General features: G+C 34.6%; 1 protein-coding gene across 2 annotated transcripts in view; it reads left to right on the forward strand.

Moving 5' to 3' along the window:
* The window catches only part of LOC150104799 (RING finger protein 150-like), a 135962-nt gene that overhangs the window by 90217 nt on the left and 29664 nt on the right, over positions 1 to 16081 (forward strand). For both annotated transcript variants that reach the window (XM_090395973.1, XM_090395974.1), the window contains one exon: positions 1684 to 1766. In XM_090395973.1, coding sequence (XP_090252099.1) covers positions 1684 to 1766 — 83 coding nt within the window. The remainder of the gene's footprint in view (positions 1 to 1683; positions 1767 to 16081) is intronic.

Below are 16081 nucleotides of genomic sequence, written 5' to 3' on the forward strand. Positions count from 1 at the left end.
AATGAAAATTACGCGTATTCGCCGCATATTGAGAAACTATCCCAAGAAGTTCAACAGAAAAAGTCGCACTAAGAAGATATTTTAAATTAAAAAAAAAAATTAAAGAAATAGGTATGTTATTGGATTTTATACAGATGTTTTTGTAAGGAGGGGAAAATCTTTGTTTTATTATTTAATATTTAAAAATATCATATAATTTCGTGTGACATGCCCCCCTGTGTTTTACAAGTATGATAACGTGTTACTGTAAAAAAAAAAAAAAATAAAAATAAAAAAAAAAAAAAATAAAATAAAAAAATAACGAATAACTAATTTAATTATAATATTTTTCAATGTAGTTTCTAAATTTAAAGCAGTGATGAGCAATTAAATATTAAATCAAATACTCGGTTCAATCCACATAAAGAATATTTTCTTTTTCTTTGATAAGAAAGTATTAATTTATTTTCCATTATTTAAGTATATTTTAATTTTTTAACCTGCATAAATAAATCCACATGTAAAAAATCAACATTCATAAAATAGATTTTTAATTAAATATACTAATTCTGCCATACAAAACGAACACCGTGGACCACACAAAAAACCTGAGAGAGCCTCATACAACCCGCAGACCATTGATTGCTCATCACTGCATGCAGTTCCCTAAATTTTTTTTTTAACCAATATAATTTTAAAAATGGCTCTTCAATCCAAAAAGGTTGCTGACCCCTGGTCTAGAGGGTAATATTCAGTTAATTTTTATATGAATATTAGCCATGAAAGGTTTTTATTTTATAGGAGTTTAGTATCATGGGTGACATGGCTTAAGGGTTAGGTAATCCAGAAACCCTGCTCTAGTGATGAGATTTCAAACTTTCTCTGGCCACTTCAGGCTCAAAATAAGCAGAGTGCTGGTCTCTCAGCAGGTAATGAAATTTGTATACTACCTAAAGACATTCATAAAACATCCATACCCTTAACAGGATTCAAACCCTTTGATAAGGCTACAGTGTTGTACTCATGTATGATCAGCGGGTTCCATTGAGATGGAGACAGTTGAAAAAGATCCAGATGAGAGTAATCAACATAACATCTGGCCTACGGAATTGTGCATATGAGGATAGATTGAAGAAATGCGATTTTCAAAGTTTGAGAATTAGATGGATGAGAGGAGATGATAGAGAGACAAAAGTTAGTAATGAATTCTTGCAATACAGATAAAGTTAAATTTTGCAGCTTTACAGATTGTGGAAGAACTCATGGATATCATCTGTGGGGGGAAAAAAAAAAAAACTGAGTAAGGGTTTTTGGTTAGGAAGCATATGCAGTTCAGGTTCTTCTCATGGACAATGTAGTCCATATGTAAAGGGCTACCACTGGGTGTGAGTGTATCTTTGGTGAATGTGTTCAAAGATAGATGTAGGTATTATCCACTGTGATGTAGAATGTCCTTTCCTTGTAAGGCACTGGGTTTCTGAGAGAGAGAGAAAGCCTGTATATAATAAAATCAGATTTGAAATTCTTTTAAAATTTATCTTTTAATTTCTTTATAAATAGCTCTTTTCGCATTTATCTTAATTTGCATTCATTTAATTTTTTTAATTTAAAATTTTATTAAATTAATTATTTATTTATTAATTATTAATTAATTATTATTTATTTAAAAAAAATTTAAAACAGTGATATATCTAACCTTAACAGGAAAGTGATGGAGATTTAGAATGCTGTGCTGTATGTATAGAGCCATTTAAATCTGGAGATGTTGTGAGAACACTTCCCTGCAGGTAATTTTGAAAGAAAATTCACTGTAATTTTTTGTGAATCATTTTGTTACACATCACACAGTTTGAAGTGTATTTATTTTGTTTTGTTTTAAATTAAAACAAAGTAAGTTTGTTTTAATTTAAAAAAAAAAAAATCTTGCCTCCATTCCCCAAGATCTTGCATAATACTAAATATACAACATTGTATAACTGATCTGTGATAGAACAAGGTGAAGGGTAGGGTAATCACTCTTCCCATCAATAATTCAGGTTTTCATTTAAATAAAACTAATACAAATTAAACATTTTTCAATGTTATTACTAAATTTGATACAAATTATATATAATAAAACCAGAAATGTTTCAAAACCTAATATGCACTTCTTGATCATCTAATATTTCATACCATAAATTCCCATAAATGTGGCCTAGTCTTCTGCCTGATATCTGATGAGATCTGGCAGTTCAAACTGTAGCTATAAAACCTTAATCAAAAGTACCAGTAAAAGGTGAACATAGGCTCTGGACAGTTTGTGAACCACCAAGGCAACTGATGCAGAAAGCTATATTCTCACAGCTGTCTGATCAGTTTTAAAACTTTCGTTCATTTCTATATAAATTGGCAATTTAAATTTATTCGTCCTATTTGCAAAACTGACACATCAATCCTGGTGTTGTCTTAGTCACTCATCAGAGCTTTTTCCAGAATTCCACATCATAATGGAAACCATCATTATCAAATTTCTGATATGTACACTCAAGGGATATGCAGGATATTATGATAGTACTAAGAAGAACTTACATCATTACTAACTTCCTATTAACAATTTTTTTTCAAATCAATCTGTTATCTGTCAAGACTCCAACATTATCAGATCTTATATTTCTGTTTTCTAAGGCAATTTATTTTTCTTTTTTGTGAGAGAAACTTGTGACATGAAATTAAGAATTATTTACACGTTAGCACAAGAAAAGTATATTTAATATATTGCAGGATATTTCAGTTTGAAAATAACAAACTATCATCAGTGGCTAGGCAGAAAACAGTTTTTTACAAGGTAGAATACAAGCAATTGATCATTCAAAACTAGAATGAGCCACATGATGTTATATCGTTAATCACAACAGTAGCACACTCAGGATTTAATTTTTTTTTAGGGGGGTGGGCGAGTTGAGTAGACAATTTGAGAATACACACTACGCATCACATATGACCTATGACTGAGCATCTGCAATCATCGCTAATTCGTAAAGTAGTATAGAAATAGAAGACACACCACAACATAAATTAAAATGAATTTTAATCAGGAAAAGAATTTTAGAAAATTTTCTAGTGTTTTTCCCTTTTTCTTTGGGGGGAAGGGCCCCTTGGTTTCTCCCCCTCTGGATGCACCACTGAATCATGATATCATTTCACTGAGGACAGGTTATTTTCCAGAAATGGAGAGGAATGTCCTATTGTAGGACATTCCTCTCCATCCTATTGTAGACTCTATAGATTTACATACTTACTGCATAGCCAAAAATTTAGCAAATTTATTGAAATCACATATAGGCAAATCTCCCTCTTTTATAAAAAAAAAACTCTTCGGATTTCTTAAACAAATTAAAAAAATGTCTCCTTACAACCTACTGATCTTATGGTGAGCTTCGATGTAGAATCTCTATTCACAAATATATCTTTCAAAGAGATTTTACAACTGCTTACTGACATCTTCCCACAAGATATCGTACAATTATTCGGATTCGTAATGCCCTCCGGATATTTTTTGTGTCAAAACAAATTCTACAACCAAGTAGAAGGAACTGCCATGGGAAGTCCATTTTCTCCTGTTCCAGCTAACTTTTATTTAGAGCATTTAGAAGACATCCTTTTTTTCATCTATTTTTTTCATATACCTTCTTTTTGGGTTAGATATATTGATGACATTTTTGCAGTATGACCTCACAACAAAGATTCTTTACCTTCCTTTTTAGCTAAAATCGATACTTTACATCCTCTTATCAAATTCACCATGGAAATTGAAAAAGACAACAAATTATCCTTTTTAGACATCCTTCTCATCCACTCACCACCAGGAAATTTAACTACATCAGTCTACAGAAAATCCAGTTTTACTGGACGTTACGTTCTCAAACAATCTGCACATCATCCCTCTCAAAAAACAAGGAATCATCAAATGTTTAATTCGATGTGCTAGAAATAATTGTTCTACTCCCCATCTTTTACAGAAAGAACTTTCTACTATCAAACAATATATGAAATTAAATGGATTCTCCAAAAGGATTATACAACATCTATTCAACTCCTACAAGTCAAACTAAAACAACAAAGAATCAATCAAGTTCCAATCCCATATATATTGGAATTTCAGAACCAATTTCAAGAATTTTAAAGAAATATGATCTAACAGCTACTTATGTCATATTAAAGAAATATGATCTAACAGCTACTCATTCAAAGATAAACACCCACTATGTCTCTTCCTGGTGTATACCAAGTTCCATATGACTGCCATCTTTCTTACTTTGGACAAACCAGACGCTCTACAGAAAAAAGATTACAAGAACATCAATCTTATATTCTTCACGACAAATCCAATAAGTCTGAATTAGTGCAACACGGATTAGCGACAAACTACAACATTCTCTGGTCCAAAACTCACCATCTACACAGATGTCTGTATAAATTTGAACACCTATTTAAAGAGAGTGCTGAGGCCTTGCTTCACTCCCCTAACCTGAATCGTAATGACTGCCTATCTATGTCAAAAATGTAGGAAAGTTTGATCCGAATAACACATTAATTATTATTATTTTTTTTTAATGAAGGCCTTCTAAATACTACATCTGTCTAATGATATCTTTAGTATGATTTTGTAAATTAAGTTTGTTGTATGACATTATAAATTATACATGTAACTATTCTGCACTCTTATGTTTACCTGTCTTCAGTGAAATTATATTGTGATTAATGATATAACATCATACGGCTTGTTTTAATTTTGAATGATCAATTGTTTGTATTCTACCTTGTAAAAAAACTGTTTTCTCTCTAACCACCGATGATAGTTTGTTATTTTCAAACTGAAATATCTGGCAATATATTAAATATACTTTTCTTGTGCTAATGTGTAAATAATTCTTAAGGCAATTTTTTTTACTGTATCAATCCACCTATATCTTGGTCTTCCTCTGGGTCTTTTTCCTGCCAAACTGGCAGAAAACACTTGTTTTGCTAATCTTTCCTCTCACATTAGCTCTTCTAACACATTCCTGAATGCTAACAATGTCAAGTTCTTTCCTAATATCCTAGTTTTTAATATGATATTGCCATTGATGCCATCCGTTCATTCACCTAATATTTCTCAGGACTCTCATATCTGCAGTCTCTAGTCTTTGGTCAAGTGTTTTACTTCTAACCCAGCTCTCAGATCCATAAGTTAAAATTAGTTTGAACACTGTCTTGTATACAGCTAATTTAGTGTTTTGACTAACTTCTCTCTTATTCCATATAAATTTATTCAGTTCACTTCCCACCATACCAGTTTTGTTGATTCTCTTGTCTATTTTCATATTTAATTTACCATCTTCACTAAAAATCATGCCTAAGTAGCTGAAATACTTTACTTGTTCTGTAGGCTATCCATTTACAATGCAGTTGATATTTTCAATGCTTTTGCCTATTTTCATTGTCTTTGTCTTGTTATTGTTGACCTTCATACCATATCTGTTACAACAGTTATTCAATTTAGTCAGGGAATCTTGCAAACTTTTACCGGATTTATTTAGAAGTATAACATCATCTGCATAAAGTAAAGAGCTGAGATTAACATCTCCTATTTTGATATCAGATTTAATACTGCTTTCCTTCATATTGTGATCCATATAGATAATGAATAACAGAGGGATAATGTTACATCCTTTTTACACCAGATTTAATATCAAACCATCTTACTGTACTTCCTTCAATTCTAACTGCTGACTTACAACTCAAATAAAGACAAAGTATTGCTTGATATAAAGCCCCATTGACATCATATAACTGTAATGTTTTGAATAGCTTTTCTCTCGGCACCTTGTCATATGCCTTTTCCAGATCTACAAAACGTAAATATAGATCTTTGTTATATTCCCAAGATTTCTCAACTATTTGTCGTAAAGTGAAAATTTGATCTTGACTGCCTCTATTTGGTCTGAGTCCAACTTGTTCTTCACCAAGTTTCCCTTGTACAATCCTTCTCAACCATTTCTCAAGTATGCTTGCATAAATCTTACCAGGAACACTCAGTAGGGAAATACCTCCTATAATTCTCACATTCAGTTTTATTTCCCTTTTTATATATGGGTACTATGAGAGCTCTACTCCAATCATCTGGAATTCATCCCTCTGTCCAGGCATTCTGAAGTATGCAGTGCGGCCACTGCAAGACTTTTATACCTCCATACTTGAGCATTTGTGGTCGAATATCATCTATTCCTGGTGCCTTTCCACAATTCAGACTTTTGATGTTTTTTTTTTACTTCAAGATCCTGATTGGATGCCTGGTCAGTGGTTTTTTACCACTGTCCTGTCACTGCTTGTTTCATTTAGCAATTTTCGAAGTAATTGCTCCATACATCAAGGATATCTTTTCTCCTATTTTCATTTCACCTTTATCATCTTTAATTTCTTTTACAGCACTCTTTCCTCCATTGCTGAGCTTTTTCAACAGCCTTCAGAATATTTTGTCACTTGCCTGATATTTATTTTCTATGTTCTTTCCAAAGTCTTTCCATAACTTGTTTAGCCAGTTTTATATAGTGTGGCTATAGTGAGCACAGGCTGACTTATTTGCAAGGAACTTTTGATATGCTTTCTTCTTTTCCTTCACTGCCTCTTTAACTTCCAGTGTCTGCGATGGAGTTGTGATTTTTCTATCCTTGCAGACAACCTCACCACATGCTTCACTTGCTGATTCAATCAGCAAGAGATACCTGTTGTGAACTTCAGGGCTTGCCACTGAATCTCCAAGGTTTGGTTCGCTCCTACTCTCAAACTCGCATTTTTTCTTCAATAATGTTTGTATATTTTAGTCTACAGTTCACATTTGAGAGCTGCTCAACGTTTTATTTCCTTTAAAACTTTCTTACATGTTCTTCTTTTCAATATGAAATTCAATTTTATCCTGCTCAAGACTAAATGGTGGGAAAATATTACAGTGGAGAACTGGACAATGAAACTTATTTGTACCTATGGTCCCACAGAAGGTTCTACTAAGGTGGAACTGGAGGAATTTTTTGAGGCTTTAGAGAAAGCAACTGACACAATGAAAAATGAAAAGTTGGTCCTTGTTGGGGATCTAAATAGCAGAGTAGGAAATGATTGTCAGACATACAAAAATATTTTGGGAAAATTTGGAGAAAAGAGCAAAACTAATAATAATGGCAAATACCTGTTGGATTTCTACTTGGGACATGGACTGGTTATTACTAACACAATGTTCAAACATAAAAATGTGCATGAATTCACATAGAGAGAGAAGACGAAAAGAATAAGAAAAGTCTCATTGACTATATTATTGTTGATAGCGATGTTTTCTCACTGGAGAGTGTACAGAGGGATTGAAATTGGAAGTGATCACTCTACTTGATATTGCCTGCCAATCAAGAAGATTAGCCTCGTATTTTGTGTTGAATACTATAGCTACTCCTTCTTTTCCCTGATTGTTATTGCCTGAATATAACATTTTGTATTTATTGCTTAGAAAGATCTCACCAGTTTTTGTCTTTTTTGTTTCATTCATGCCTATTATATCGATCTGGTATTTATCCAATTCCTTAGCCAGCTCCATTTCTTTGCCATTCAGGCTTCTTATGTTGATAGTAGTGATCTTGAACTCTGATGTTGAGTTGAGGTGTTTCAGGATTTGTTCCAGTAGCTGGCTTTTCGATGTTCGCCCTGGTTTCCTGGAAAAATCAACAAGGGGCCTTGTTTATCCGGATAACATCCCCAGCCAGCATGAAATTGTCATGTTGTACCATCATTTTATATTGTGGTTTAAGCCAACAAGTATACAGTTTGGTCAGCTATATCCCAAATTGTCAGTCCATCTTTGTTCGTTCAGTATCCAGGTAGATACCTAACAGAGTGCATCATGAGAAGATGAGGATGGACATTAAATAACAAGCCCTGATTACTTCTCTGTGTTCCTTTATTTAGAGGTCTGCTCTAAGTTATACAGCTTTGATCCTTAAGCACCCCTAATGGAAACCATGAAATTAAATTTTTGTATATTAGTATGTGTGATCTGATCAGTCTCTTGTATAGTGGTATAGCTACCTTCCTATGCCTGTTTGTCAGCAAGTTTCTTCTCATAGCAGCAATGTAGTGAATAGTTATTGCAACTTGCAATGTTTCCCTCTGAACTTCAAGTTGCAGTTAACCCCATCACCTCCAGATGTCAAATCTCATCCACCTCCTGGAGCAGCACATTTCCACCAATACTTATATTGGCCCTACATTTCTGCACTCCAAAGTGCACACCTAACATTAAAATTGTAACAACATTCAACCACATTATCACTCACTATCTGGCATCAGTGGTGATACTTAATTTATAACCACATATTCATAGTATCTGTAGAAAGTTTTTTCCACTTGGTTACAAAGTATATTACACTTGACAATAAATTATATTCATGTTTTAATCCCAAGCATAAACAAAGTTTGCGAGTGAAGTATCACACAACTAGTCTACTTATATATAGGGACTGTTTTGACTTCACATCAGTTGCATCAGCATCCCATAATGCAGAAGTGTTATGGGAAGGGTCTCTACCCAGGCTGGTTTTGAGACTGAGTTAGTGGTATGGAGAATGCACTGTCTGTGGACGCACAATTCAACTGGAGTCTGGGCATTCTGTGCATGAGTTATGTATTCAAATCCCTCACCACAGCTGTATTGCCCCTTTATGTCCTGAATCCTCATATGAAAGACAATCATACAAATACTAGTTAACTGCAGATATAAAAAAACTCCAATAAAAACAAAAATTACAAAAAAAGACAACAAAAAAAATTGGAAAAAATAATATGCCCCCCCCCCCCCCCGAAAGCACTAAAAATTCTTCCCACTTCCATATCCATTTCGTCAATACATACATCAGTGATATATACCACCACTTACAGAGACAGCAAAACCTGATCTCCTTGTTCTAATAGAACCCCAATTAGCATCCTCTACAGCCCATTTCAGCTCTCTCAACTACATCTTGCATAATGCAAAGGCTATCCAACATAGAATCCCTGCTTTTCAATCTGCTCTCACTCAAGATTTCCTTACCTCACTTTATAGCTTCATTTGATGCCTTTACTGCCTCTCCATCTCTGACAACTATGCTACCCTTTTTTTTGACTGTGGAATTTGAAATGGAATTCAAATTCTTTTTCTTCCTTTCACGTATTAGGCTTAATGGCAGGTTACGGTCTCACTCCATCTGAGCCTGGGTCTTCTTATTGAACGTTTACCCTTTGGCCTGTAGTTCAAGAGTTTCTTTGGAATTCAGTTAATATTCATTCTCTTCACGTGATTCTTCCAGTTTTTCCTGCATTGCTTGATGTATTCAATTATTGGTTTTACATCAATTTCTTTCAGAATGTCACTATTTCTTTTATGGTTCTAGTAGTAAGACGCCCTGTTAAGAGAACAAATTACCGCGACGCGCGTTCTCCTTGCCGATGAAAACAAAACCTTACGGGCGCTAGAGGAAGAGCTTTCTAACACACTCGGCCTTGATCAATGGTCTATACTTCATGACATCTCATGCACATCGGCAAGAAAGGAATTCGAAAAAATACGTAGTCGGCACGTGAAAAAATACGAAAACCTGACAAAGACTTCTACTTCTGTACCCCAGCCACCACTTAACACAGTAGTCAACCTCTCGTCGGCAGTTTTAAAGCCTGAAGCACTCACCGCACTTTCACGTGGTCACAATTTCGCCCTAGCTCCAAAAAGGATACCTGCTGAAGAAATCATGATCCAAATAGAGCGTGGAATTCGCAACCTGCCTAACCATATCGCCAACAACGTGAGACTGGATGTAGTCGGTGTTCTCACTAAAGCCAAACCTCTGAAATCCAACTTATCCAAAAACGAATATACAGCCCTACAAGAATTAAAAAACAACAAAAAAATAGTAATCTTCAAAGCTGATAAGGGAAGCACCACTGTGGTACTCAATCAAAAAGACTACAAAGGTAAGCTAAATTCTTTAATACGAGACCGTACTACTCACCTCCCCATTGAATATAATCCGACCAACTCTCAGATTAGAACTATCCACAGACTCCTTAAGAAGGTCACTTCTTGGATTATGGAAGTCGCCAACAAACTTAAACCTTATAACTCTAGACCCCCCCCGATTATATGGACTCCCAAAAATACATAAACAAAATGTGCCATTGCGTCCCATAGTGGATGGCATTGATTCCCCCACATATAAATTAGCCAAACATTTAGCCAAAACGCTCACACACTACACTGGCAACACACCATCACACATAAAAAACTCAGCCCACTTTAAAGCCAGTACAGAAAACCTCACTCTCCAACACACTGACATATGGTCAGTTTTGACGTCTCCTCCCTATTCACTAATGTCCCACTCAAAGAAACCCTTGAGCTCATCCAAGCCAAGTTTCCTCCCGATATCTGAGCCCTATTTCAGTTCACAATGAACTCAGGCTATTTCGTTTGGCAAGGAAAGTTCTACAAACAGATAGAGGGGACAGCCATGGGTTCACCACTTTCCCCACCCTTGGCCAATTTCTTTATGGAGACATTTGAAGAGAAAGCCTTAAACTCCACCCCACAAAAACCCACTATTTGGCTTCATTATGTGGATGATGTGTTTGCTATTTGGCCACATGGCTCAGACACACTCCACTCCTTCCTAACACACTTAAACAACCAACATCCCAGAATCCAGTTCACCTTAGAAAAAGAGGAAAACAACACCCTCCCCTTCCTAGACACTTTAATCACCCGCCAGCTTGATGGATCTTTGGTTTTCTCTGTTTACAGAAAACCCACCCACACTGGCAGATACATTCACCAGCAATCCCACAACCCCCCTCACAACAATATGGGGTGATAAAAACACTATATAACAGGGCAAAATTAATCTGCTCAGATGACAAGGCCCTGACTATGGAACTAAACCACATCCTCAACACTTTCTTAGCCAATGGCTATAACCCCCAAAAAATCCAAAAAATACTAAAACCTATAAACCACAACCCCCCTCCCCCCCTCCACAATAAAGACTACACCAAGTCTATCACTATCCCCTACATCCAGGGCACCTCTGAAAAAATAACTAATATCCTCAAAAAATATGACCTTACTTCCTGTTACAGACCATATAAAAAGTTGGTATCCCTTATCCGCTCTATCAAAGACCAACCACTTCCCCTAGACCTACCTGGTGTATACCAGGTCCCTTGCAGCTGCAAATTGTCCTACTTTGGCCAAACAGGCAGAACAACAAATATCAGGATTTCAGAACACCAAGACTACACCGGTTTCACCAGTACAGCCGCTCTGGGTTGGCAGACCATGCCTTAGATACCCACCATAAAATTCGTTGGAAGAAAACAAAAATAATTCATCGCAGCAAGTTTAAATACGAAAGATTATTCAAAGAATCTTCAGCAGCTCTAAAAAACGTTCCTAACCTCAACAAATTTGGGTGCATGAAACTGCCCCAAATTTGGGAGACTTTCATTATGAGAACTTCAGCCCAACTGCCAAGACTACCAAATTAGCCTGCAAGAGGGCACCATTAGGACTTTAGGAACAAAATTAGTTTCTTACTTTCTTCCTCATTTGCTTTGTTAGTTCCTTAGTGCACATACCATATCTTTATGTTCCTGAAGATGGCAATGTGACATTGCCGAAATATAGAAGTGATTCATTAAAGTTATCTGTAATTAATATACTTCATATGCGTTGTTAATTCCGTAAATTAATTACCAGTTATTTCTTTTATGGTTGAAATGAGTATATCCCACTGTTCTTCTCATAAAACGCATCTCTGCTGCTAGCATCCTCTGTTCATCTCTCTTCTTTAAAGTCCAAGCTTCACTTCCATATCATAATACTGGTCTTTCCAATAGGCTCTGATTCTGGTATGCTTTTGAACAATTGAAGGTTTGAAAACTTGATTTATAATACCCAGTGCTCTGTTGAAGTTTATTATTTTATGATCAATATCTTTCTCTTGGTTATAGGTTAAATGGTAGCCTAGGTATTTAAAAGTATTCACTTGTTCCAGTATTTGGTTTTCAATGCAAATTTTACTTCTTGTAGGGATGTTACCTGCAAAGGTCATGACTTTAGTTTTATCAATAGATATTTTCATATCAGTCTTTTGCAACTATATCTGAATGATGTATAAAATACTGAAGTTCATTTTCTGACAAAGCTATAAGCACCTGGTCATCTGCATATAGTAGTGTATCTAAAATTGATTTTGGATATTTTCCCTGTATTTTTTGTCTCCAAGTTTTTATTAGGGCATTTATATTTATATATATATATATATATATTGAATAGAAGTGGGGAGAGTCTAGAGTCTTGTCTGACTTCTCTATTTATTGGTTTCCAATCTGAAGATTGTTTTATTTGTTTGAACAGAAATCATGTTGTTTGTATATATGTTGTTGATTGCTTTTATCAGTTAGTTTGGAACTCCATCATTTTCTAAAATATTCTGAAGTCTTGAATGATTCACTGTATCAAATGCTTTACTGTAGTCAAAAGCCAGATGAGTCTCAGTGTTATATTCCTTATGTTTCTCAATGAGAAATTTTAATGAAAAGTAACCATCAGCACATGTGCATTCACGTCTAAAGCCATTTTGTTCTTCGCCCAGTCTTTCTTAATAACATTCCCCTGAGTTTATTTTTTATAAGTTTGCTGTATATTTTATAACCTGATTTAAAAGACTGATTCCTCTACAATTATTGCAATCATTTATATTTCCCTTTTTGTGAATGGGTATGACAGTTGCTTTAAGCCAGCTATCAGGGGAGTTTTCTCCTTTTAACAGTTTATTTAGTAATTTAAGAAATCGTATTTTGAATGATTCACTGGCATATTTAAAGAGTTCTATGTTGATGCTATTCTCTCCTGGTGCCTTGTTATTCTTGAATGAATTTAAAGCTTCTTCCAGGTGTTTAAGATCTAGTTCTATATTATCATCATTAAAAATGGTATATGTTGATTGGTAATCAACATATGTTTTTTCTGTCCATAGTTCTTGGAAATATGTTGCCCAAGTATCTGTATCAATAGTAATAATTCTTGCTGTGTCTTTTATTTATCTGTTTAAGTGCTTTAATATTTTATGTTTTAGGTTGTGGTCAAGTGATATCTCATTTCAATTCAGAAACAAAATCGTTCTAGGATTCTCTGTTTTTTTGTCTCACTGCTTTCTTTGCTAAAGCTCATTTTCTCTTGTAATTTATATAATCTTCCTGTGATTTGGTTGATAAGTATTTTTTGAATGCTTTTCTTTTGTCTTCTATAATTACCACTATCTGGTTATCCCACTTTCTTACTCCATTTCCTTTTTTTTTTTCCTAGAGCCTCTGAAGTAGTGATTCTTAGAATTTTACATAGATTTTCCCACTGTTCTTTGATGTTCATACTTTCCTAGAGCTCTTTTGTTTGTGTATGGGTTCTTCTTGAATACAGCCAATGAATGCTAAGGCCATTTAGGAGACTGACTTTAAATGAGCTATTCAGTATTGTATGGTGATTTTCGGGTAATTGTTTTCTCCAATTTGATGGAAATCTGGCTTTTGCCACTAGAAGAAAATGATCTGTTTCTATTTCATTTCCAAGGAAAACTCTGACATCTAAATTATTATTATTATTATTTGACATCACCAGGGAGTCTAAAGACTCATCGAGGGAGGGCACCTGCTCTATAGCTCTGTCTCCACCACTCAATCCACCAATGCTATCTACTGTCAACCACCACCATTAGTTTTTCCACAGACAATCACAAACATCCATGCTCACGCATGGATTCGAACTCGCAGCCTTTTGATTGGAGAGCGGATACACTAACCACCCAGCTAGCCTGGCTCACCGGGTAGTTACACAAATTATGTGTAATAATTTGTAAGATCTGGCATATCTCTTTAATTTGGGCTACTAGCCCATTGTTTTTTCCCCCAGCATGTTACATGTCACTTCAGTTTGACTGCCTGCTGATCAATTATTAATTTTCAAGTCATTAGTGACAAGAGAAATTTGTTTCGTTTCACTCTCTCACCTGACAAAGTACACTACAGCAGAGTTCAGGAGAGGAATTGCTTTGTCTGATTTTTATATATGAATCTCTTATAATGGAGGAGTTTCTCCTTATTTGAAATATCGGTAGAAATATCTAGAAGAATGATTATAACAGTCTTTGATTTCCTTAGCTAATTTTTGTTGAAAGACATTAGCAGTAACTGACACAAATTATTTATGTTATATGTCATTTTGATGTTCTACTTGGCCTATTAGTTTTTGAAAGAAGTAAATGGTTTATTGAATTTAGCTTTATAATAAGATGAATTAAAAAGGCACCTTTAGGTGTTCAGGCATTTTAGAATCCATCTTTCTTTGGAAAGCAGTCAGGTGTGTGTTTTTTGCCCTTCCTTGAAAAGTCTGTCTCACAGAATTTTTTGTGAAAATTGAATGTCTCATGAAACCTAAATAACTCTATTTTAAAAATGCGTAAAAAAAAAAAAAAACCTTGTAGTAATCTAGTGTTTCTGCAAGGTTTTTGAGGATATTTTATACATTACAGACTGCGGCTTTGTCTTGGAGTACAACTGCTTGAATTCCTTGAGTCATTTTGATAGCACATCTTGATAGTTTTTAGTGTTGATGACACAATAGAACTCTTTTCTTCAGTGTTTTCAATATTTTCTAGTCTTCTTTTTGCCTGCACTTCACAAAACTGTGAAGTGCAGGAAAAAAGAAGATCCATTTATTGTCTGTAATAAAGGGAGAATTTGTATAAATTCCATAAAAATAATTCAATAGGAAAAACAAATAAGTTTACAAAAACAGCAGAAAATGGTCAGCACTCTCAACAGAGCCAGGTTAACCTTTTATGATTTTATGTCAATAATGCTATTCAGTCTTTAATTCGTCTTTGCAATTAACTGGGTTTTTATATATATATAAAACTCTTTATGTACGTAATTATATTGAAAAGCCTTTTCATCATGTATGTTCAAGTATATAATTACACTAAGCTAATTTATGTTGTGAAGTGAAAATAAGCTTACATCAATACCGCATTACAGCTACTTATGGGTTACAGAGGGTATTCAAAGAATTACAGTTGGCAGTGAAACAAATAAAAATCAGTCTTATGAAATTGTTATTTATTTATTTATTTTTAATGATATCTCTGATTTTTATAAGATTGGGGTTGACTTGCAAGTTGCACAAAATAATATGTTGTTGGAGAATACTTGACTGTTTATTTCAGAGTTCATCTGTGGATCCAGGATAAGTTTTAGTGTGTTCAAAGAGGGTGAGAAATAAATAGTTCTACTTGTTCTCATAGATAGGAATTACTTCCCATTTTGGAAACAGGCAGCAAAGTCTCTTTGAGAGCAGCTCTGTAAAGTTCTGTCAGGAGCAAACAGTCTACGAAAGAATTAACTTATTCTCCTGCTCAAAATGAAAAGTTCTTTATTACATTCTTTGGAGGCTGCCCATGATCAAATAACTTAATAATGAATGAGATGGTATTTTAAAAAAAAAACATGTAAATTGTGCAAAGAAAATAAGGCAATACATTTTTAATGCATTTGGAAGAGACTGAAAATTCGCTTGCAGTGGTCTCTGATAAGTCGCCCATGGAGAGTGGATTTCTGAGCACTAAAAGGGTTGTATAGGATTGATACAGAAGAAATTTTTCAGTACATAACTAGTATGTGTGTGTGTGGGGGGGGGGGGGGAAAGAACAAGTGGTCATCCTTGGAAATTGAGTAACAATGTGATTAGAAAGGTATGTGGACTGTATTTCATTTTCTTGAAGAATGATGAATTGAGTGGGAATGGACTGGCAGTCAGTCAGTCAATCAGGAGTGCTTTTTCAGTGATTGAGCACAAAGAGAGAGAGAGAGAGAGAGAGAGAAAGAGAGGATATCAGTTATTATGCAAATGATGGTTATATAGTAAAATGTTAAGTGGGCCTCCCTTCATAAATCTCTCTTGATTATTATCCAGCTTGATGAACCTCAATAATTGTATAGTAATAATACTATGCATGAA

The sequence above is a fragment of the Typopeltis vanoorti genome, chromosome 7 (assembly GCF_054136105.1).
Source record: "Typopeltis vanoorti isolate ZY-2024b chromosome 7, IOZ_Tvanoo_1.0, whole genome shotgun sequence".
NCBI classification, from domain to species: Eukaryota; Metazoa; Arthropoda; class Arachnida; order Uropygi; family Thelyphonidae; genus Typopeltis; species Typopeltis vanoorti.